The sequence below is a fragment of the Emys orbicularis genome, chromosome 4, assembly GCF_028017835.1.
Source record: "Emys orbicularis isolate rEmyOrb1 chromosome 4, rEmyOrb1.hap1, whole genome shotgun sequence".
In the NCBI taxonomy this organism is placed as follows: domain Eukaryota; kingdom Metazoa; phylum Chordata; order Testudines; family Emydidae; genus Emys; species Emys orbicularis.
The window spans coordinates 157,688,055-157,711,640 of record NC_088686.1 but is presented as its reverse complement, the minus strand read 5'-3'; the positions used below and the strand labels follow the sequence as shown (position 1 = coordinate 157,711,640).

Below are 23,586 nucleotides of genomic sequence, written 5' to 3'. Positions count from 1 at the left end.
CCCAGCCCCACTGCTCTAGCCCACTAGACCCCACTCCCTCCCAGAGCTGGGGAGAGAACCCAGGAGTCCTGGCTCCCAGCCCCCTCTGCTCTAGCCCACTAGACCCCACTCCCTCCCAGAGCTGGGGAGAGAACCCAGGAGTCCTGGCTCCCAGCCCCACTGCTCTAGCCCACTAGACCCCACTCCCCTCCCAGAGCTGGGGAGAGAACCCAGGAGTCCTGGCTCCCAGCACCCCCCTGCTCTAGCCCACTAGACCCCACTCCCTCCCAGAGCCAGGGACAGAACCCAGGAGTCCTGGCTCCCAGCACCCCCCTGCTCTAACCACTAGGCCCCACTCCCCTTGCCGAACTGAGAATAAATCATTGTAGTCAGTGGATCTAAAGTCCAAATCAAGGCGATGACAATAATTACTTTTAAAAACAGGCCCTAAATTAATAGAGCGGTTAGATTAATTTATGAGGTGCCCAGATGTTAGTATCAACAGAGATAATTAGGTTATTTTAGATTATGGAGTAACAGATTAATTTGGATTGGATTAGAACAGGAATATTTTAGATTAGAGGAAATAAGATTAAATTGGGGTCGTTTAGAATAGATAAAATTAAATGATAGAGGTAGAAATGATAGAATGCAGATTAGATCAGGAAAGACAGAATCGAGGAGAGTTTAGTTTAAGAAAGAAGTAGCAAGTGGAAGATAATTTTAGTTAGAAATTAGATTAAACTCAATTAGAAGAGAAATTGATGGACAGTTTGGATAGGAAATCCAACAGGACAGGAGCTAGGTGAATGAAGCACTGTGATAGTTGGATAGATAGATATTACATTAGTAAATAGTCAGATGAGTTCCAGCTCGGTTAGATTTGATTTTCAGAAGTTTACATCAGATTTTTTTAAACTCAGATTAGAATACATTAAGAAAGCATCATATTTGATTAGATTTTCAAACAGTCAGATTAGATCAGATCAGATTAGGTTAGATTAGATTAGGAAAGACTCAAATTAGAAGAGATTATGTTATCAGGGCGTCAGGTTAGATTAGATTAGATTAGGAGAGGCTAAAATTAGTATAGATTAGGTATCCAGTGGGTATTATTAGATTAGATTAGATGAGATTAGCCGAGGCGTTTTGGAGTAGAAAATTCATATTAGGAGAAACAAGATAAGGAAATTAGACTTGAAATTAGATGAAGGTTTCTAACCCTTAGAGGAGTGAAGTTCTGGAACAGCCTTCCAAGGGGAGCAGTGGGGGCAAAAGACATAACTGTCTTCAAGACTAAGCTTGATACATTTATGGAGGGGATGGTATGATGGGATAGCCTAATTCTGGCAATTAATTGATCTTTGACTGTTAGCAGTAAATATGCCCAATGGCCTGTGATGGGATGTTAGATGGGGTGGGATCTGAGTTACTACAGAGAATTCTTTACTGGGTGCTGGCTGGTGAGTTTTACCCACATGCTCAGGGTTTAGCTGATCACCATATTTGGGGTCGGGAAGGAATTTTTCTCCAGGGCAGATTGGCAGAGGCCCTGGAGGTTTTTCGCCTTCCTCTGCAGCGTGGGGCACAGGTCACTTGCTGGAGGATTCTCTGCACCTTGAGGTCTTTAAACCACGATTTGAAGACTTCAATAACTCAGACAAAGGTCAAGCGTTTGTTACAGGAGTGGGTGGGTGAGATTCTGTGGCCTGCGTCGTGCAGGAGGTCAGACTAGATGATCATAATGGTCCCTTCTGACCTTAAAGTCTATGAGTCTATAAATATCAGATTTAGGAGGGAAAGGTCAGGTAATCAGAGTGATGGGCACAGAGATTAAGGCGGACAGATTAAATTTGATTAGGTTAGGAGATTGGCAGGCAGATGGGAGGCGGTGGGTCACCAGCAGCCGTTGTCACTGACACAAAACTCACCTGGGGAGGCTTGAGTTACCCTCCTCAGGCAGCCAGGGCATCTCGGAGAAGCAGGCACGCAGACCAGCGTGGGCGGGAGGAGGAACTGGGCTAACTGCCAGGGTGGCATGCCTGGCATGGGTGGGAGTGTGGGTGGAGTAAACAACAAGAGCTAGGACCAGTCTCGGCACTGCCGGAGCGGTGGGAAAACTGAGCCTTGAAGATCGAATGGGACCGTACCATTTCCAATCCACTCTGCTCTGCTCCCGTGGCAGCTGGAGATCTCCTGGGAAGAGCAAGAGAGGTTTCAGAATGAAAGGGTTTTGTCCAGGGCCTAGCCCCATGGGGTAACAATCCATCTCCAGGCATTGGAGGTGATACCTCAATACAGAGAGTAAGACAGGAAGGCCCAAGCTGCTGAAATTTAACTCAAAATGTGTTCCTCCCAAGTGCATTTTGGTCATTTGAGTTAAATAATAGTAACCACCCTGATTAGAGGTCAATACCAGCTCATTAATAATACCAGAAACATCTCTAGCGTGAGTTATCTTCAGTGTTCTACAAACCAGGTCGCAAGCAATGAACCAGAGATCTTAGCTTCAAAACCGCCAGAGAGAGAGATACAGAATCTGGTGAAAAATAATACATGCAGAGATTGGGTTTTTTTCCCCCCTGGCTCAGACCCATGGGCCCATCTAGCCCAGTCTCCCGGCTGGTTTAAGGGCAAGGGGCATGGTTGTTTAACCAAGAAAAACCTTTCACTGTCTGTCCCGGTGGGACAAACTCCAGCTGGTGGCTGATTCCACAGCTGTTGATTGCAAAGGGTCTGGCCTAGGCTGGGAGCGACCCACTCAGGCCAAGGCCATCAGCGCCATATTCTGATCCCCATGATCCCAGTGAAAATCCAGAGCTACCACCATGGGAGCCAACGGATTTAGAAATTGGGGGATAGTGGGGTTTTGTGGGAGCAATGATAGGTGATGGATAGAAGACAGATGGCTGGTCAGCTGGCCCTACCACCCAGTCACCTATTACTATAGTAACCCTATTATTGTAATAAAATCCCAGCCTTGATCATTCATGGGTGTCCATCAGGGGCCCCAGTCTTGGGCAGGGTCTGTGCAGTGCCCAGCACAATGGGAGGGGAGTGGGGTCTAGTGGTTAGAGCAGGCGGGGCTGGGAGCCAGGACTCCTGGGTTCTCTCCCCAGCTCTGGGAGGGGAGTGGGATCTAGTGGGTTAGAGCGGGGGGCTGGGAGCCAGGTCTCCTGGGTTTTATCCCAACTCTGAGAGGGGAGTGGGGGCTGGTGGGTTGGGGAGGAGGGGCGGGGAGCCAGGACTCCTGGGTTCTATCCTCATCTATGGGAGGGGAGTGGGGGCTAGTGGGTTAGAGCAGGGGGGGCTGGGAGCCAGGACTCCTGGGTTCTATCCCGGCTGTGGGAGCGGAGTGGGGGCTAGTGGGTTAGAGCAGGGGGGGGCTGGGAGCCAGGACTCCTGGGTTCTATCCCGGCTGTGGGAAGGGAGTGGGGGCTAGTGGGTTAGAGCGAGGGGGCTGGGAGCTAGGACTCCTGGGTTCTATCCTGGCTGTGGGAGCGGAGTGGGGGCTAGTGGGTTAGAGCAGGGGGGGGCTGGGAGCCACGACTCCTGGGTTCTATCCTGGCTGTGGGAAGGGAGTGGGGGCTAGTGGGTTAGAGCGAGGGGGCTGGGAGCCAGGACTCCTGGGTTCTATCCTGGCTGTGGGGGCTAGTGGGTTAGAGCGGGGGGGCTGGGAGCCAGGACTCCTGGGTTCTAACCCGGCTGTGGGAGCGGAGTGGGGGCTAGTGGGTTAGAGCAGGGGGGGCTGGGAGCCAGGACTCCTGGGTTCTAACCCGGCTGTGGGAAGGGAGTGGGGGCTAGTGGGTTAGAGCAGGGGGGGGCTGGGAGCCAGGACTCCTGGGTTCTATCCTGGCTGTGGGAGCGGAGTGGGGGCTAGTGGGTTAGAGCAGGGTGGGGGTGGTGCTAGGAGCCAGGACTCCTGGGTTCTACCACACACAGGTTGGAGCAAAGCTTGGGATCCTCACCTGGAACAAGTTGGGCCACTTTGTTCCCCGCCCTGCTTGTCTGGGTATATAGGAGCCCCGAGCCCCAGAGGGCACCTGGCAGCTGTTCGTTGGCTCCCTGGCAGGAGAGGCTCTGCTTGTACCCTTCAGGAGTGGCATGAGGGAGAGGCGAGGAGCTGCTCAGAGGGGATGGGTGATGGGTTGGGGGGCGCTGCGGCTCCTCGTCCTGGCCGGGCTGACAGGGACGGCTGCCAGCATGTCGGATCCCTACGGGAAAGGCTGCGACGAGATGGACTCGCTCTCCAGAGGTGAGAACCAGGACTCAGGGAGGGGAGGGGGCTCTAATGGGTCAGTGTGGGGCTGGGAGCCAGGACTCCTGGGTTCTATCCCCAGCCCTGACAGTGACTCACCACTGTCTGCCCTCAGCGTGTGAGTATATGCCCGTCGCCTCTCCTCCTCGGAGCCTGGGCGTCAGCTCCACGCACGGAGAAGGCATTTGTGGGGCTGGGAAAGCCGAGGGCCCCGAACAGGGTCAGTCCCAGAGTCCAGCCTGAACCCCCTCCCTGCCCCCTTGGCCTTACACTCTGCCTCCCCCCTCCTCCTCATTAGGTGCCTGAGGGCAGGGGAGTGGGTAAACGGGGCCTCAGCCAGTTGCAGCTGCCCTGGGGCCCCCGGCCTGCCAAATTCGCTCCTGTGGAAGTTCAGACCAGGAAACCTCCAGTTCAACTTAGATCCACGTTGGGAAATCCTGGACCTGTCCCCCGCGAGGGTCTGTAGTAGATGAAACGAATGGATCCATCTAGCTTTGGATCCTGCCACCCCCGGATCAGCCCCACGGGCTCTTCTAGTCCAGTATCCCGTCTGCAGCTCCTGTCACCCCTGCTGGAAAGTGCTATCGTCCCTGCAGGAGGCAGCCGGGGGGTCACCCCGCCCCATGGGGGAGTTTTAGGGTGATCAGATGTCCCGATTTTAAAGGGACAGTCCCGATATTTGGGTCCATTTCTTATATAGGCTCCTATTACCCCCCTCCCCCGTCCCGATTTTTCATATTTGCTGTCTGGTCACCCTAGGAGTTTGCTTCACACCCATATTAGCCAGTGGTTGTGTCACGCCCAGCCTTAAGAAGGCGGGTGTTCTTTCAGCTCTCAATGGTTTCTGATCAGAGAGCCAGTATGATTTAGGTCACTCCGTGCCTCAGTTTCCCCTCCTGCCCTTTGTCTCTCTTCTTTATTCAGACCGGAAGGTCTTTGGGGTGGGGACTGTCTCTCTCTCTCTCTCTTTGGGGCGGGGACTGTCTCTCTCTGTGTGTCTGGGCAGTGCCTGGCACAAGGGGAGCCCTGATCTCGGTCACGGGGTCTGTGCAGTGATCTCTGGGGTCTGTGAAGGCGCCCGGCACAATGCAGGCCCTGATCTCGGTCAGGAGGGGTCTGTGTAGCACCTGGCTCGACGGGGCCCTGATCTATCTGCTACTGTGAAACCAATTTATTGTGCCACCCTCCGTGGGAGATGAGTGCCGATTTCACATGTGGCACAAGGTAGATCCTGGACAGCGAAAAACAAAGGGTGAAGCGAGGTGAATATGGCTGGGACTGACCAATGGCGATAAAGCTTAATGTAGAACTCAATTAACCTGCAGATCGCCCTGCTGCAGGATGCAACAGGGGTCACACGTTTTCCCAGGATTCTAGCCAAAATGCGGAATATCTGGAGGAAGGACAAATTTCCTACACACTTAAAGGGTCTAGGACAGTGTTTCTCAAACTGGGGGTCCTGACCCAAAAGGGGGTTGCAAGGCTATTATAGGGGGGGTTGCAAGATCACAAAAATGTTATAGGGTTTCCATACGTCCAGGTTTCCCCAGACATGCCCTCTTTTTTTGGTCCTTGCTCGTCCTTTTCCCTTGCCTTCAGAGCTGGGTGGCCGGAGAGCGGCGGCTGCTGGCCGGGAGCCCAGCTCTGAACTAAGGGTGGCCTGGTATAGTTACTTAGCTCTGCAGGGATCTGCACTGATGCAGTGAAAACTATGTCCAGTACCAAGAGTGCGGTGGGGGAAACATCACAACCTGAAATATTTTCAAAGGGGGGCCCAGGAAAAAAAGTTTGAGAACCCCTGACCTAGGACCCACATATCGATTGGGCTACAAACTTCATGCCTCAGAGGAGACGCCTGTGTCAAACTCGGGAAGGCTGGGGAGAAATTTTGCCCATGGTCTGATCCCAATTGGCAGGGAGGGGGCAGGATACTGGGCTAGATGGGCCCATGGGTCGGATCTCTCTTACCTTCTCTCTGATCTCTTTCAGTTCCCAGCACCCACATGACCCGGTCCAATAGAGGTGAGTTTCTGGTCCCTCCCTCCCCATTGGTAACACACAGCTGGGGTTACCCAGGCAACTGGCTCCCGGCAGCCAATTAGAGTGGGGCTCGGTCTGGTTCTGTGGTGGGGGACAGATCCAGCCAGGGCCCAACATGTGGCTGGTTCGAGACCTGCCCGGGGCGGGGAGGGGATGACCTCCAGATGTCCCCAGCTGTTTTCTGGGCTTTGGCAATCCCCCCAGGCTGTCTGAGCATCCCCCCCCTCCTTCTCCCCAGTATGTGGCCGCCCCAGAGCTCAGTACCGGAACGTGGGGGGTGAGGATTCGATGGAAGGTGAGTGGCCCTGGCAGGCGAGTCTGCTCTGGTACAACAAACATCTGTGCGGGGGATCCCTCATCTCCAACCAGTGGGTGGTGACGGCAGCTCATTGCTTCCAACGGTGAGTGTCAACGTCCCTTGATCCCGACCCGCAGCCCCCTGCTGTCCCAGTCCTGGGCTCCTCCCACCCCCAGCGCTGCCGGTGCCCCTCAATCCCAGCCCACAGCCCCCCCCACCCAACCCCCTTTTCTGACTCCTCTCTCTGCTCTCAGGAGTATGGACACCTCCAACTACATGGTGCTGCTGGGAGTCAACAAGTTGGCCAACAGTCAACCTCACAAGCTGTCCTTGGGCGTGAAACGCATCATCCGCCACCCGAAATACTCAGGGGAATCTTCCAGCGGGGACATAGCCTTGGTGGAGCTGGAGAGACCCATCCAATTCACCAATTATATCCTCCCCATCTGCCTCCCAGCTGCCTCTGTCCAGTTCCCGGCAGGCATGAAATGCTGGGTGACGGGCTGGGGCAACATCCAGGAAGGTGGTAGGTGTCTTTGGGAGCTGGGATCACGGCATTGGGGCAGAGAGACTAGGAAAGCGGTGGGTTCGAGGGGCGGGTGGGAGTCAGCAGTTGGGTGATGGACGCAGAGGAAGGGGTGGTTATTTAGCGGGTTCGGGATTTGGGATTTCTTTTCCCGAGATGATTCAGGATGGGAAATGGTCTATGAAGAAGAACTTTGTGGGGGGATTCGAAAAGGGGGAAACCAGGGAACCGGTAAACAAAATCGGATCCCAAGAAACAAAACAGAAACCGATGAATGCAATTGATAAAGAAAACCTAACAACGAAACACAATAAATGAACAACTTAGAAACAAAACCCAATAAACAATAAAAGGAGCACAATTAACAAAACATAATAAACGATAAACAGCACATGATAAATGAAACTGATAAACAAACCTGAGAAATGAGCAAACGGATACAACAAACAAAACCAATAAGCAAAACCTGATCAGTGATCAAAGAAACATGACAAAGGAAACCCAATAAACAATACCTGATCAGTAAAACACCATCAACAATAAATGAAGCACAAGAAACAAAACAGGATAAAAGTGGAAGGTGATAGAAGGAAACCCAATAAGCAAAACCCAATCAGTGATAAGTGGCATGCGATAAATGAGAACCAAACAACAACACATGAAATACAATAAACAATAAATGAAATAAGATAAACAAACCACAGTAAACTACAAATGTAACAAGATAAATAACAAATGAAATAAAATAAATGAAACATGTTCAACAATAAATGAAACATAATGAACAAAGAAATGAAAATGCAAGCCCAAGAAATGAAACCTGATAAACAAAACACCAACCCCAATAAACAATGCCCAATAAATGAAACATGAAAACTGATAACGGAAAAACAAAACCCGATAAAAAATATCTGATAACTAGCCTTGGTAGAATTTGATTATTTTTTTTTTATAATTTCAACAGATTTGTTTTTATGCATTTTTTCCTATTTTTATCAATGTAAATTGCACAAAATTATGAGTTTTAAGCATCTTTTTATTTTTATCAATTTAAATTTTCAGTTGTGGGAAATTATGGGGAGCCATCAGACAACAGGGTGCATCAGACAATAATTATTCAATGACTGTAGACATTGATTTCAAAAAGTGAAACCTTTATAACTGCTAAACACAAATGGTCAAAATCACATGTCAAAATAGACAAAGTAAATATCCTTAAATCAAACTCTTATAAGTTCTCAAGCAGCATTTTTCTTACTTTGGCTATGTGTAAATTTCTGTTATGATCAATGGAAATATTTTTTCATCAGTTTGTGTGTACGTGTACGGTGAAACCTGATGTTTACCAACATTTACTCATACAAATCTAATCCTTCCAAGTCTACTGACAACAGAAACATGAAACCTGATAAACAAGATTCAATAAATGTAACATGAAACCCAATAAATGATATCGATAATTGAAATAAAAAACCCAATGAACAATATCCAATAATAGCAACACGAAACCTGATGAATAATACCCAATAATGGAAACCAATAAACAATACCCAATAGCGGAAATATGAAACCCAATGAGCAATACCCAATAAATGCAACGTGAAACCCAATAACCGATACCAATCATGGAAACCAACAAATAATAACTGATAACAGAAATGTGAAACCTGACAAATAATACCCGATCATGACAACATAAAACCCAATAAACAATACCCAATAAATAATACATGAAACAACCCAAAACTCGAGAAACAAAATCCCTTAAATGAAATGTCAGACATGAAAAAAGCAAACTTGACATGTAAAGCAAACTTGACAAGCAAAACACAAAAACAGATAAATGAAACCAGAAACCCGGCAAATGAAACCCACTACTCAAGAAAGGAAAACTGATAAGCCAAACTGAAAACCTAATCAATGAAACCGAACCAAGGAAACGATAGCCAATAAATGAAACCCAACAACCAATGAAAACCAAACCTCCCAAAACAGAGCCTGATCATTTGAAATCGACCTCCCTCCCCACCAAAAAAAGGTTAAACAAATCTTGGGTGATGAAAACTTAAACCTGTTAAACAGCAATTCAAACGATGAATGTCCACCGTTGAGTCCAGAGAGATTCCCCTCGACTGAACAAGGCCCATCACAGGTACACAGATGTTCCCATGGGGACTGTGTGATGGCACCCAACATGGACAATTGCTCTGGACGAGAGGGGAAATTCTCTGATCTCCCCCCATCCTCCACTCCCTTTGGAATCGATGGCTCTGCTTCAAAGCCATCTGGGCCCCTCACCATTTTCTCTGGCTCTCCTTCCCAGAGGACCTGCCAGCTCCGCAGACCCTCCAGAAGCTTCAGGTGCCCATTATAGACCAGAAGACCTGCAGGTATCTCTACAACATGGCCCTGGGGGAGAAGTTCCCACCCAAGACCATCCAGAATGACATGATGTGTGCCGGGTATGCTGAGGGCATGAAGGATACATGCAAGGTGAGCACCCCCCAGCCAGGGAAGGTGGAGTCCTGACACCCTCCCAGGGTCAGACCATGGGCCCATCTAGCCCGGTATCCTGCCCCTTCCCTGCTGTCCCAGCTCAGATCCATGGGCCCATCTAGCCCGGTATCCCGCCCCTTCTCTGCTACCCTGGACCAGCCCATCTAGCCGGGTGTTCCATTTAGCCTGATTCCCTCCAGCATGAGGCAGTGCTGCTCACACGCACACAAGGCCCCGATCCCCAGCACCGCTCTCACACCCCTTCCGACACCCTGTCTCTACCTCCGCCGCACAGGGGGACTCCGGTGGCCCGCTGGTCTGCAAGGCCTCCAAGGAGTGGCTGCTGGCCGGGATCGTCAGCTGGGGCGAAGGCTGTGCGATCAAGAACCGCCCCGGGGTCTACACCCGCCTCACCTCCTATGAGGCCTGGATCCACGACCACGTCCCCGACATCGAGTTTGTGCCAGATGAGAAGGGGAGGAACATGTTCGGGAACGCCGGGGCTGGCTGGGCCGGGAGGACCAGCATGACCACCTGGCTGCTGCTGCTCATGGGGCTGCTCCTCGTGGAGGTCTAGAAAGGGCTACCGGGTGGGAGGGGCGGCTGGGCCGTCTCCCCTCCTGGCCCCAGGCTGGAAGGGGGGGTGGGATCTGTCGGTGCCACCTGCCCTGCTGGTACAGCCCCCCGGAGGGCACCACCCCATGCACAGACCTCCTGGGGAGGGCATGCACCCCCATCTTGCTCGCTCACACCCATGGGGGGACGGGGCAGTGTGAGCAAACTCAGCATCTGTCTGCCTGTCCTTCTGCAGCCATCCACAGCCCAACTTTATCATCTGTCTGATCCAAGTCTTATTTATTGATCTGTCTGTCTCCAGAGTCACTGACTTTCTGTCTGTTGGCCTCTCTACCCCCTGCTCTGTCTGTCTGCATACGCCCATACACACGCCTCCATCCATCCATTCCTAATCTCCATATACCCCATCTAATCTAATCTAACCTATCCATCTATCTGTAACAGGGTCTGCAACCACCTCTCGCGAGCACCCCCTCTGGTTGGGTGTGTCTGCATTCTTTCAGTTCTGGTGACCCCCTTTGGTGGTTCTCAGGTGTTTTTTTCAACGACTCAGCCCTCCAACTGAGTCACACACACTGTCTGCATGTGAACCAGAACAGACCCCTTCCAGGGCATACAGTCCACCAGGGCCTATCTCAGTACTCCTCTGGTGGTGTCTCTCTAGCCCTCCCTGGGCTCAATCTTTAAGTATTCTTGGCCCTGGTATGGGGTCATATCCCCAGGGCTTCCTCCCTGGAGACACTATCTTCCTGTGGCCTCCAGCTGGGCTCAGTTGTGTTGGGTGAGAAATGAGATCCGCTCCAATTAGATGGAAAAATTTCTGATGGAATATTTTTCGGTTGGGAAATGCCGATTCATTGACATCTAAATATTCCATGAGGACAGGTCAATTTCAAGGAAATTTCATTTCAAAATAAAAAGGCTAAGCATCTCAATTTTTAATTTCAAAAATTGTATTTCACTTTGAAACGGATTTGATTTTTTATTCTGTTATAAATAATAAAGAATAGGCTAGAAAATAAAATTTAAAAATATAAAAGTGGAAATAATATACACTAAAATACAGTAGAAGATCAAGAGATGAAAAGACAAGAAAAGACAAAGAAATGTTCTGATTTTTCATTTTGAAAGGACTTTTTATTTTGAAATTGATTTGATCTTCTATTCTATTATAAATAATCATGGAATTGAATAGACTCTAACATAGAATAAAATACAAGATCAAGAAATAAAAAGTCAAACCCCATTTGAAACATTTCGATCAGGTTAAAATATTCCAATTTTAATTTCAAAGTGATTTGAAATATATGAATATAGTCGTCTATAAAATAAAATTCAAAATATAAAAATGAACTACAAAATAAAACGTAAGATCAAGAAATTAAATATATTAATAATATAGTGGACTATAAAATAAAATACAAAATATAAAATGAAATACAAAATAAAATGCAAGATCAAGAAAAGCAAAGTTGAAATTGAAATTAAATATTGCAATTTTTCCTTTTGAAATGTATTTTATTTTATATTCTATTATAAACTGAGTAGACTAGAATAGAAACTAAATATATATATATATGTAAATGAAATAATACAAAATAAAATACAGGATGAAGAAATGACAAGAAAAGTGAAGTTGAAATTGAAATGAAACTTTATGATACTTTTTTTTAAAATTTATCATGCTTTATAGTCTACATAGGAGAGAATATAAGATGCTATACCACATACACACACACTGTTTCTCTTGATCTTGTATTTTATTTTAAAATAAAGAAATGAAAAGTTGACATCAGAATGGAACATTTTGATCAGATTGAAAAGTTCTGACTTTTCATTTCAAAAAGTGGAAATCAAAACAAAAATCTTTGGATCAGAACAATACGTTCCATTTTTTTTAAATTTTGAAAAGACTTTTCAGTTTGAAATTTATTTTTTATGATACATTATAGAAAAGAAAAACATAATATGAAAAGAGCAAGAAAATAAACTGAAATTTAAAAAAATCAAATTCAAAATGTTGTTTTATGGAAACTTAAAATGTTGGGGGGATTCCTTCTGAACCGGAAAGGATTTAGGATTAAGGATTTCCAGATCCGGAACAGCTTTAATTGGAAGGAACTTCCTTTACATCAAACTATTAAATTCCACCAGGGCAGATTTAAGGGGATCACTGAATTTTTGGATCTTTTCTCTAGTTAAAATACTCTCTGACTTTAACTTGCAATCTAGTTTATGCTTTTGTTCTCATTTAATGTTCAAAGAAGTGGGTGGCAGGACCACAGTGTCTAGTGGTTACAGCACAGATTCTGGAGCCAGGACGCCTGGGTTCATTTTCCAGCTCTGGAAAGGCAGTGGGACCCAGTACTTAGTGGAAGGCGGGCTGGAAGCCAGGACTCCTGGGTTCTATCCTAGCCCTGGGAGGGGAGGGCTGGGAACCAGGACTCCTATGTTCTGTTCCCAGCTTTGGGAGGGCAGTGGGGCCTAGTAGGTTAGAGCAGGGGGCCTGGGAGCCAGGACTCCTGGGTTCTATGCCTGCCTTTTAGAGGGGAGTAGTGATTAGAGGTGGTAGGATTGGAGTCAGGACTCCTGGGTTCTATTCCCAGCTCAGCAAGGGGAGTGGGTCTAATGGGGGGGGGGGTGCATTCTGCTCCCAGCTCCGGCACCAGTTTACAGTGTGACCTTGGGCCAGTCAATTGGCTTCCCTCAGTTCCCCCCACCCATCTGTCAAACGGAGCTTGTAAAACTTTCCTACCTCACAGGGGGATGCTGTGAGAAGTCACAAAAGGAGGGGTTGTGGTCATAGACTTATAGACTCATAGACTTTAAGGTCAGAAGGGACCAATATGGTCATCTAGTCTGACCTCCCGCATGATGCAGGCCACAAAAGCTGACCCACCCACAACAGAATCCTCCAGCCTGCGACCCCTGCCCTATGCTGCGGAGGAAGGCGAAAAACCTCCAGGGCCTCTGCCAATCTACCCTGGAGGAAAATTCCTTCCCGACCTCAAATATGGCGATCAGCTGAACCCCGAGCATACAGGCAAGATTCTACGGCCGGACCCTCATTTTACCCGCGATGGCACGTTAATGCCTAATTGACTAAAATCACGTTATCCCTTCAAACCATTCCCTCCATAAACTTATCAAGCCTAATCTTGAAGCCAGAGAGGTCTTTCGCCCCCACCGTTTCCCTCGGAAGGCTGTTCCAAAATTTCACCCCTCTGACGGTTAGAAACCTTCGTCTAATTTCAAGCCTAAACTTCCCCACGGCCAGTTTATATCCATTCGTTCTCGTGTCCACATTACTACTGAGCTGAAATAGTTCCTCTCCCTCCTTGGTATTAATCCCTTTGATATATTTAAAGAGAGCAATCATATCCCCCCTCAGCCTTCTTTTGGTTAGGCTAAACAAACCGAGCTCCTCGAGTCTCCTTTCATAGGAAAGGTTTTCCATTCCTCAGATCATCCTAGTGGCCCTTCTCTGTACCCGTTCCAGTTTGAGTTCATCCTTTTTAAACATAGGAGACCAGAACTGCACACAGTACTCCAAATGAGGTCTCACCAGCGCCTTGTATAACGGAAGCAGCACCTCCCTGTCCCTACTAGAAATACCTCGCCTAACGCATCCCAAGATCGCATTAGCTTTTTTCACAGCCACGTCACATTGCCGACTCATAGTCATCCTGCGATCAACCAGGACTCCGAGGTCCTTCTCCTCCTCCGTCACTTCCAACCTATGCGGCCCTAACTTATAACTAAAATTCTTGTTAGTCATCCCTAAATGCATCACCTTACACTTCTCACTATTAAATCTCATCCTATTATTGTTACTCCAATTTACAAGGTCATCCAAGTCTCCCTGCAGAATATCCCGATCCTTCTCCGAATTGGCAATACCTCCCAACTTTGTGTCATCCGCAAACTTTATCAGCCCACTCCTACATTCGGTTCCGAGGTCAGTAATGAATAGATTAAATAAAATCGGACCCAAAACCGAACCTTGAGGAACCCCACTGGTGACCTCCCTCCAACCCGACAGTTCACCTTTCAGTACTACCCGCTGCAGTCTCCCCTTTAACCAGTTCTTTATCCACCTCTGGATTTTCATATCGATCCCCATCTTTTCTAATTTAACCAATAATTCCTCGTGCGGCACAGTATCAAACGCTTTACTAAAATTGAGGTAAATTAGATTCACCGCACTTCCTTTATCTAGAAGGTCTGTTACTTTCTCAAAGAAGGAGATCAGGTTGGTTTGGCACGATCTGCCTTTCGTAAACCCATGTTGTAATTTGTCCCAATTGCCATTCACCTCAAGGTCCTTAACTACTTTCTCCTTCAAAATGTTTTCCAAGAGCTTGCATACTACAGAAGTTAAACTAACAGGCCTGTAGTTACCCGGGTCACTTTTTTTCCCCTTCTTGAAAATAGGAACCACATTAGCTATTTTCCAGTCCAACGGTACCACCCCCGAGTTTACAGATTCATTAAAAATTATCGCTAAGGGGCTTGCAATTTCTCGCGCCAGCTCCTTCAATATTCTAGGATGAAGATCATCCGGTCCGCCCGATTTAGTCCCATTTAGCTGGTCAAGTTTGGCTTCCACCTCTGATACTGTAATGTCAATCGCCCCTCCTTTATTCCCCTCTGTCCTGCTCCCTCTATTCCTAAGCCCTTCATTAGCCTTATTAAAGACCGACGCAAAATATTCATTTAGATATTGTGCCATGCCTAGATTATCCTTAATCTCCACTCCATCTACATGCTTCAGCGGTCCCACTTCCTCTTTCTTTGTTTTCTTCCTATTTATATGGCTATAAAACCTCTAACTATTGGATTTAATTCCCCACGTGAGGTCCAACTCTACACGGCTTTTGGCCTTTCTCACCGCATCCCTACATGCTCTGACGTCAATAAGGTAGGTTTCCTTGCCGATCTCTCCCCTCTTCCATTCTTTGTACGCTTTCTGTTTTTTCTTAATCGCCCCTTTGAGACGCCCGCTCATCCAGCTAGGTCTAATTCTCCTGCCTACTAACCGTTTCCCCTTTCTTGGGATACAGGCCTCGGACAGCTCGTGTAACTTCAGCTTGAAATAATCCCAGGCCTCATCTGCCTTTAGCTGTCTAAGTATGTTAGCCCAATCCACTTCCCTAAGTAGTTGCCTTAATTTATTAAAGTTGGCCTTTTTGAAATCGTAAACCTTAGTCAGAGTTTTATTTGTGTTAATCCTTCCATTTAGTTTAAACCGAATTAGCTCATGATGGTCACTCGAGCCAAGGTTGTCCCCTACAACCATTTCCTCAACGAGGTCCTCACTGCTCACCAGCACCAAATCTAAAATGGTCAGTCTAGGGGTAAGGAATTACCCCCCTCCCCCATTTCAGACATACACACCATTGTGTGTATGGGGGGGGTCAATTCTGCTCCTGATGTGATGTAGCTTTCTGCATCTATTGTTAATAAAAAGCCTTTGATGCAAAAATGAATCAAAGCCGTGTCTATTCACAATCCAGGGATAGGGGGAATAAGGGAAATAAGGGGTGTGGCTCCCCCTTAGCTCCTCCCACAACATAAGCCCCACCCACTTGGGATTTCAAAGCAGGTAGGTCCCTATACAATACAATCCTTCTTTTTTTGTTCCAATCAGCCATGAAATGGCACATGTAGCGGTGGGCAAATAATTGATTTTTTGAAAATCGGGGTGGAGGGGATGGGTTGAACTGAAAAATTAGGTTTTAGAAATTTTTAGTGACTCGAAAATGCAAAAAAAAATCCATTTTGGGTCAAATGAAATGTTTCATTTTAAAAAATTGAAACATTTCAACTGTTTTTTAAACATTTTGGGGTTTTTTTAAGTTAAATTACAAGGAAGCTTGAACAACGAAGTCATTGCAAACTGAAAAAAATCAAAATGTTTCAACTGCTTTGAAACATTTTTAATTTTTTTACATTTCAATTGAAGGAACTCTCGAAATGCCACGTTGTTTTGAAGCAAAAAACCCAAATCTTGCAACCACTTTGAAACACTGCTGATGTTTCTTTAAATTAAATTAAACAAACAGTCTTTTTGAACCAAAAGAAACCAAACCTTTTCAATGTTTTTCAACCTTTTTAATGGTTTTCCTAATAAAACAAAAGGAAATCTCAAAATGAAAAATAAAAACATTTTGTTTAGAAAATGTTGGATTTTTTTCTGACTTTGTTTTGATAAAAGAAATTTAGCAAAACCAACACAAATTCACAAAACATTTTGGGGGGTCACCAAACCTGCATTTTTTTTTCTGGCTTAACAATTTTGGTTGAAAAAATTCCCCTCAGTTCCAATTGTGTTTATCGGTAGACTTCAGAATTAACAAACAGTCACAATATAGGGTTCGCAGGACACATGCTTCTTGGGGCTATCATGCCAGACTCTCTTCAGACTCAGGCAGATGCCCCCATGTCAGTTCAAACCCATGCCTGATTGTGACATTATTATCGTTAGGTTTCAGAGTTAACACTCCATTGAGCCAATTACATTCCATCTGTCAGCCAACCATTTGTTCAGGCTGCCTGCAGATTCAGACAGATGGCACCGCATTGGTTACACACAGTTCTATAATGATCATTACAGAAAAATTACGATCATTGGGTCTGAGGAACCCTGATGGGGTGGGTCTGGACAGCACCAAACACAACAGAAGACCTGATGCTGATCGGGGTCTGTGCAGCACCTGACACGATTGGTGACTCTGGGGGCTACCATCCCACAGATAACACATCATGCAGTCCCTATTTTTTCAACTTCGTGCATTTGCAAAATCACTGGCTGCCCACGCCCAGCTTTTGTTACGCAAAAGAACTTATATAAACCTCCAAAGCTCAGCAACAATTAGGTGACAGGGGAGGTGTTGTTGACAGTTGTGAGAATGGGTGAGGCGTCGCCAAGACTCAGTTGCAACCTGTGCCGATCGCGATGGGAGATAACTTGGGATCTGGCCAGACCAGTCGGATGAGAATCCCGGTTGCCAGCTTTTTGGTTTTCACGCTGCCCCCATCTTCGAGCTGGCCTTAAAATTGGAGCCAAAATTCCCATCCCCTTAAGAATCCCGGGTGGAAAGCTTTAAGAGGTCATGATGGGCAAGGAACTCAATGGAAGCTCCCAGCGTGACGCTGTACCTCAAAAGGCTTACGCGGTGATTTTACCTCTGTACCAGTGAGACCGATACTGGAACACTGCGTCCACTTCTGGCACGCGCACGTTAAAACGGACGTTAAAAGAATCAGAGAGGAGCCACAAAAACGATCCGAGGGCTAGAGAAAATACTGGGAAGCTTACAGAGCTTGGCCTGTTTAACTCGCTGGGGCGGTACCTTGATCTGGGTGGAGCAGAGAAACACACACGTCTCAGCATCCATGCGGCGCGGTCGGCGCGGATAAATTCACCGCATTTTCCACCTTGCTTCTGGCGCTTCCGGGCCGCTGAGCTTGGGCAAACGTGGTGGCGGCCACTGCTGAGTTTGCTAGCCGGCTGGCTTTTATGGCAACCAAGGGACGAGAAAACAGGGTGACACGTTTGGGGTACATTTGTACCCCGCCACACACACTTCCCGGGGGTACCCAGGGCTACCTCTTCACCACCTGCCCACTGGGGTTCAGCCCAGGAGTGCCGGAAGCTACCTAGAAGTGGGGGGCCACCAGAGTCCAAGCCATGGCCCTGCTGCCCAGTCCACCCCTCACCCTGAGGCCCTACCCTCACTCCATCTCTCCCCGCAAGACCCTGCCTCTGCTCTGCCTCTCCCTGGATGCCCCGCCCCTGCTCCGCCTCTTCCCCCGAGGCCCTGCCCCCGCTCGCTCCTTTCCGCCCCCTCCTCCCATCACTCGCCCTTAAAGCAGATAAAAAGTGATGGGGCCATGCCCCACCCCCATTCTGGTGCCCCTGGTTCAGGGCCCTGAGTCCATCAGCCGCAGGCAATACAAGCCCTGCCCTCTAGGCCTTCACAGGCCCCTGCTCTCGCTCTATGGATTACCTGCAGGCACGCTCCCGGCCTTGAACGTCTCCCTGGTCCGCTGGGGGCTCGTAGCATTTACAGATATCTGCTTCCGAGGAAGGAGGGCACCCCTGCTCACCAGTTCCAGCTTAGCACGCAGCCCTTAGAGAGGCTGCTAGCGACAGCCGGTCGGTCTGCAGAGAGAGCCGAGGGACAGCAAGGAGAAGCATTGGAAACCAACGGCTGCCTGCGAGGAAAATGAAGCCCAGACCCGCAGCGCAGAGCCTCAACTTAGCCAACAAGATACTCTCCTGTCTAGCTAAATATTGCTCAGCGATTGCCCTTACGGCGATTTACAGCCAGGTTTGGCTGTGAGCCTCCGGCCACCAGGCAAATGCACGGTCAATTTGCTTCCTAGGCGAAGGATCCCGCCGGTCCCTTTGCCCCAGAACAACCCGTTGTCCTTATTCCAAAACCCGGCACCCAGTGCTTAATTTGTGCCAGGGCTAAGCCCTGGCACCTCTGGGCCTGGCAGTTCAGAGCCTCGGCACCTCCGGGCTCGGCAGTTCAGAGCCCGGCGCCTCTGGGTCCGGCAGTTCAGAGCCCCGGCACCTCCAGGCCTGGCAGTTCAGAGCCCCGGCACTGCTGGGCTCGGCAGTTCAGAGCCCCGGCACCTCCGGGCCTGGCAGTTCAGAGCACCGGCACCTCTGGACCTGGCAGTTCACAGCCACGGCGCCTCTGGGCCTGGCAGTTCAGAGCCCCGGCACTGCTGGGCTCGGCAGTTCAGAGCCCCGGCACCTCCGGGCCTGGCAGTTCAGAGCCCCGGCACCTCCGGGCCTGGCAGTTCAGAGCCCCGGCACTGCTGGGCTCGGCAGTTCAGAGCCCCGGCACCTCCGGGCCTGGCAGTTCAGAGCACCGGCACCTCTGGACCTGGCAGTTCACAGCCCCGGCGCCTCTGGGCCTGGCAGTTCAGAGCCCGGCACCTCTGGGCCTGGCAGTTCACAGCCCCGGCACCTCTGGGCCTGGCAGTTCAGAGCCCCGGCACTGCTGGGCTCGGCAGTTCAGAGACCCGGCGCCTCTGGGCCTGGCAGTTCACAGCCCCAGCGCCTCTGGGCCTGGCAGTTCAGAGCCCCGGCACCTCTGGGCCTGGCAGTTCACAGCCCCAGCGCCTCTGGGCCTGGCAGTTCAGAGCCCCGGCGCCTCTGGGCCTGGCAGTTCAGAGACCCGGCGCCTCTGGGCCCGGCAGTTCAGAGCCCCGGCGCCTCTGGGCCCGGCAGTTCAGAGCCCTGGCGCCTCTGGGCCCGGCAGTTCAGAGCCCTGGCACCTCTGGGCTCGGCAGTTCACAGCCCCGGCACCTGTGGACTCGCCGCGTCAGGTATGAATGTAAAAACATTGCTTGCGCCCCAGCACCTCTCTCATTACAAATTAAGCCCCGCCAGCACCCCCTCCCTGCTGACTGAGAAACCTACAAGAAAGGAACTCTACGGGAAAGCCCAATCTCTTGCTTAACGCTGGGCAGGTTATAGGGTGCTCACCCCACACCCTCCCTGAAGGGGTTAAGGGAGCCCAGAAGAGGCCGATTAACCTTTGCAGTTGCACCTAAAGAGAGGCTCGGGGAGGGGGGGGGGTTAGAAATGTGGAATTGCTGACAGAGCCCAGCTGGGGGAGAACCTGGGAAGGGGTTAGAAAGAGAGGAAGTTTGTAGCAGCCGGGGGAGAGGCTACAGTCACTCTCTGACTCCAAGAGAAGAGAGGAGAAAACCCCAGGGGAGCTGTGCGGAAAGGAAGCATGAGAAGACGCCCAGAGAACCAGCAGCCAGGAAGGGGACTGTGCAGACCTTGGCTGCCGGTTACAGGGTCCTGGGCTGCCACCCGGGGTACAGGATTTCTCTACCAGCCACGGGCACAGGACCGTCAGAGGCCCCACTGGGACAGCTAGTCCAGGGAGACTTTGATATGGCGGAAGTGGGGGGACGATATAGTGAGCCGGCCGGAGGGCTGAGTCGGGAATAGGGGGCACTGTGACACACAGGAAGAGAGCGCATCACAGCGGCAGAGTGGCCGCCAGCAGAGGGCGCCATGTGCGAAGGAAGCTGCCACGCCACGCCTGGCCAGGAGGAGGCGCTCTTGTGACAGGGTGAGCCGGACAATACACGTCGCACAAGCGAGCAAGCAGAGAGCGTAACCCCCCTGCCCAAGAGAAACCCATCCAAGGCCTGGGTGCCTCTTGCCTTAACTTTCTGGCTTGAAGAACAGAATTTGCAATGTAGATACACAACTCCTTCGATATTCTCCATACACCCAGTTCGCAAGGACTCTCGGCAGAGACCTCACATGCTCCCCGTTTGGAGAACTAATATTCAGACATCTGACCTAGGGGATTCTTGTAAAATCCTATGCACCCCATGCCCTTTGCTAGTTGGCGGCTGGTGGTCACATGGGTGATTAACCATTAGAACAAACCCTGATGGGCAGCGGCTGACGGCCCATCCCTTGATGGCTTGCTAGCCAGCCTGGGCACCTATCTGGAAAATGCATTAGCCCAATGCAAGTTACAGGATTCAATAGAGGAGGACGCAGGAGACATTTTCTGGCCCATTAAATATGGGCGGCCAGACTAGGTGATTGAACAGCCCCTTCTGGCCTTAACTAGCGAGGATTCAGCTTTCTCCCTGTGCTTTGGTCCTCCGACCAGAGTTCTGGCAGCCCTAGGAAATTCATCATACCGATGCTTCCCTACGGGGCAAGGTGTCCCATTGCACCAGCCGGTCCCTAGAGGGCAGTATGGAGAAGTGATGCTGTATTGGCTTGATGAACAGGCTTCTGAGTGAATGTCATGTTGTCCAAACCGGTGGCCTCTTGGTCTCAAAAGAGCCCAAAGCTCCAGTGGTCGAGCAAAAGGGGGAAGAAAGTGAGCAGACTCTGTGCTTGGGTTATAAACTCTTCGGGCCAAGGGCTGTCCTTCTGTTCTGCGTTTGCACCAGCATGGGGAACTGGTTAACACCACTTCCCGGGATCTGTTTGATGACACCGCATTTAATAGGGAGAGGAGTATGATCTCGGTGACCCCAGGGGTAAATCCGGAGTGACACCCCCTTCCCCCCCCCCCGATTTCAGTATACAGCAGCTAAAGATGGGCCCCCCCCCCAGCCTTTATAGGGCACTTATCTCTTGCCCAGAAAGCAAGGGCTGCAAGAATAGCCATGCCCCGAAATCAGAGCAGTGGGCCCACCTCTGAGATCAGCCGCCCAAATCCTCCCCAGAACCCGAAGCAGGAAGTAGGCGTGAAGCAGCGATGGGGAAATCAGCTGGGATCTTGCATAGCTAGGGTGGGAATCAATCCCGTGGGCGGCGAGAGGAAGGAAACAACAGCACAGAGTCGCCATTGACTGGGGGAACATGCGTCATTTGAGGAAGGCACCAGCGTTATGGTTTCCTCTTGATACACGGGCCAGGGAGATTTCTGGCCAGAGGAGTGTTTGCGAGCTGACTTGCATACCTGCAAGTGACTGCATGATACATAGAGCATTCTAGACACTAGACCCCACTCCCCTCCCATCCCTAAAGATAGAACCCAGGAGTCCTGGCTCCCAGGTCCCTGCACTGCTCCAGCCCATGGTTTCCTTTGCGTCACACGGTGAAAGGTCAAGAAGTCAAGGCCTCTCGGCAGAGACAGGCAGGTCCCAGGGAGGCACTCCCCGGTAATGGCGGCCTTGCTGGCCACCTTGGCGTGGCGACAGGCCTATGATTTCCGGGAGCCACCCTGGGAAGGGCTGCTGTAACCACTCAGCCGGGCTGCTGCATCCCCTCCCTCCTGTTTGCCATACTCAGGCATCACAGCCTGTCAGGAATAAGCTTGGCAGCGTTTTGTGCTGATCCCAGTGGCTGAAATTAATACTCGTGATGTAATCTACTAGCCCTCAGACCCCTCCCACAGGAGGGATAGATCTCAGGAGTCCTAGCTCTCAGCCCCCCACTCTAACCCCCTCCCCTCCTCTCCTCTCCCAGAGCTGTGGACAGAACCCAGGAGGCCTGGCTCCCAGCCCCACCCCCCACTCTAACCCACCAGCCCCCATTCCCCACCCAGAGCTGGGGAGAGAACCCAGGAGTCCTGGCTCCCAGCCCCACCCCCCACTCTAACCCACCAGCCCCCACTCCCCTCCCAGAGCTGGGGAGAGAACCCAGGAGTCCTGGCTCCCAGTCAGGGCCAGCTCTAGGCATCAAAGCTCCAAGCATGTGCTTGGGGCGGCACTTTCCAAGGGGCGGCACTCCGGCCCCTTTTTTTTTTTTTTTTTTTTTTGTCTTGGGGCGCAAAAAGCCGGAAGCCGGCCCTGATCGGAGGTGAGCTGCGGCGGTGGGGGGGGGGCCAGAGGAACCGCTCCCCCCCAGCTCACCTCTGCTCCACTGCCACCTGCTCCCCCGAGCGCGCCGCCGCTCCGCTTCTCCCCCCCTCCCTCCCTCCCAGGCTTGCCGCGTGAATCAGCTCTTTTGCGGCAAGCCTGGGAGGGAGGGGGGAGAAGTGGAGTGGCGGTGGTGCGCTCAGGGGAGCAGGCGAAGCGGAGGTGAGCTGCGGTGGTGGGGGGCGCGAGAAGGGCCGCAGCAAGTAACCCTGGTGGGGGCAGAGGAACCGCTCCCCCCCCCCAGCTCACCTCCGCTCTACTGCCACCTGCTCCCCCGAGCGCGCCGCCGCTCCGCTTCTCCCCCCTCCCTCCCTCCCAGGCAGGGAGGGGTAGGAGGGTAAATGCGGCATGCCCGGGGGAGGAGGCGGGGCCGGGGATTTGGGGAAGGGGTTGGAATGGGGCAGGGAAGGGGCGGAGTTGGGGTGGGGCGGGGGGGCGCGGGAACATTTTTTTGCTTTGGGCGGCAAAAAATATGGAGCCGGCCCTGCTCCCAGTTCCCCCGCTGCTCTAAGCACTAGACCCCACTCCCCTCTCAGAGCTGGGGATAGAACCCAGGAGTCCTGGCTCCCAGCCCCTCCCCCCTGCTCTAACCCACCAGACCCTTCTAGCCAGGGACCCAGGAGATGGGGCGGGGGGGGGGTGTCCCCTAGAGATCAGAACACTATTTTTCTGTCCCCCTAGTGCCTCAAGTCTGTGGGGCTCACAGTAGGGGAACCCGTGCCCGCCCACACCCAGGTGTGCAGGTGCATCACTTGGGCAAGGGTATCAGCTAGCCTGCTCCATGGGTCACCGCCTACTGCCCAGCACCACCCCGCCTTGCCTCTCCAGCAGTTCTTCCCCCTCACTCACAGGCTCTCCGCGGTTTGCTCCGGATGGCATGGGGCTCCGGCTGTGCTCCTGCAGGACCTACCAGTGCCGGTCGGCTCCCTTTCACTGGCCTCCCCGACTGAGCTTCGCTGCACCTCCACTGAGAGCATGCCAGGCAGGTGCGGCTGGGCAAGGCCTCTGGGCCCAGAGCTGTTCCTTAACCATCTGTTTCCC

General features: G+C 50.8%; 1 protein-coding gene and 1 pseudogene across 1 annotated transcript; one reads left to right on the top strand and one right to left on the bottom strand.

Moving 5' to 3' along the window:
• Positions 1–23,586, bottom strand: part of LOC135877976 (RING finger protein 112-like) — a 1,138,053-nt pseudogene that overhangs the window by 362,178 nt on the left and 752,289 nt on the right.
• On the top strand, positions 4,123–10,174 carry LOC135877131 (serine protease 27-like). Its single transcript, XM_065402476.1, has 7 exons — positions 4,123–4,234; positions 4,353–4,457; positions 6,227–6,259; positions 6,516–6,678; positions 6,830–7,101; positions 9,425–9,594; positions 9,893–10,174. Exons 1-7 carry the CDS (start codon positions 4,123–4,125, stop codon positions 10,172–10,174), a joined length of 1,137 nt encoding a protein of 378 aa, XP_065258548.1.

Excerpts from the sequence above, each read along its gene's own strand:
- LOC135877131 (XM_065402476.1), top strand. The coding sequence starts at position 4,123 with ATGGGTTGGGGGGCGCTGCGGCTCCTCGTCCTGGCCGGGCTGACAGGG. Across the intron at positions 6,260-6,515 it reads CATGACCCGGTCCAATAGAG|TATGTGGCCGCCCCAGAGCT; the intron begins GTGAGTTTCTGG and ends CCTTCTCCCCAG. Across the intron at positions 9,595-9,892 it reads GCATGAAGGATACATGCAAG|GGGGACTCCGGTGGCCCGCT; the intron begins GTGAGCACCCCC and ends TCCGCCGCACAG.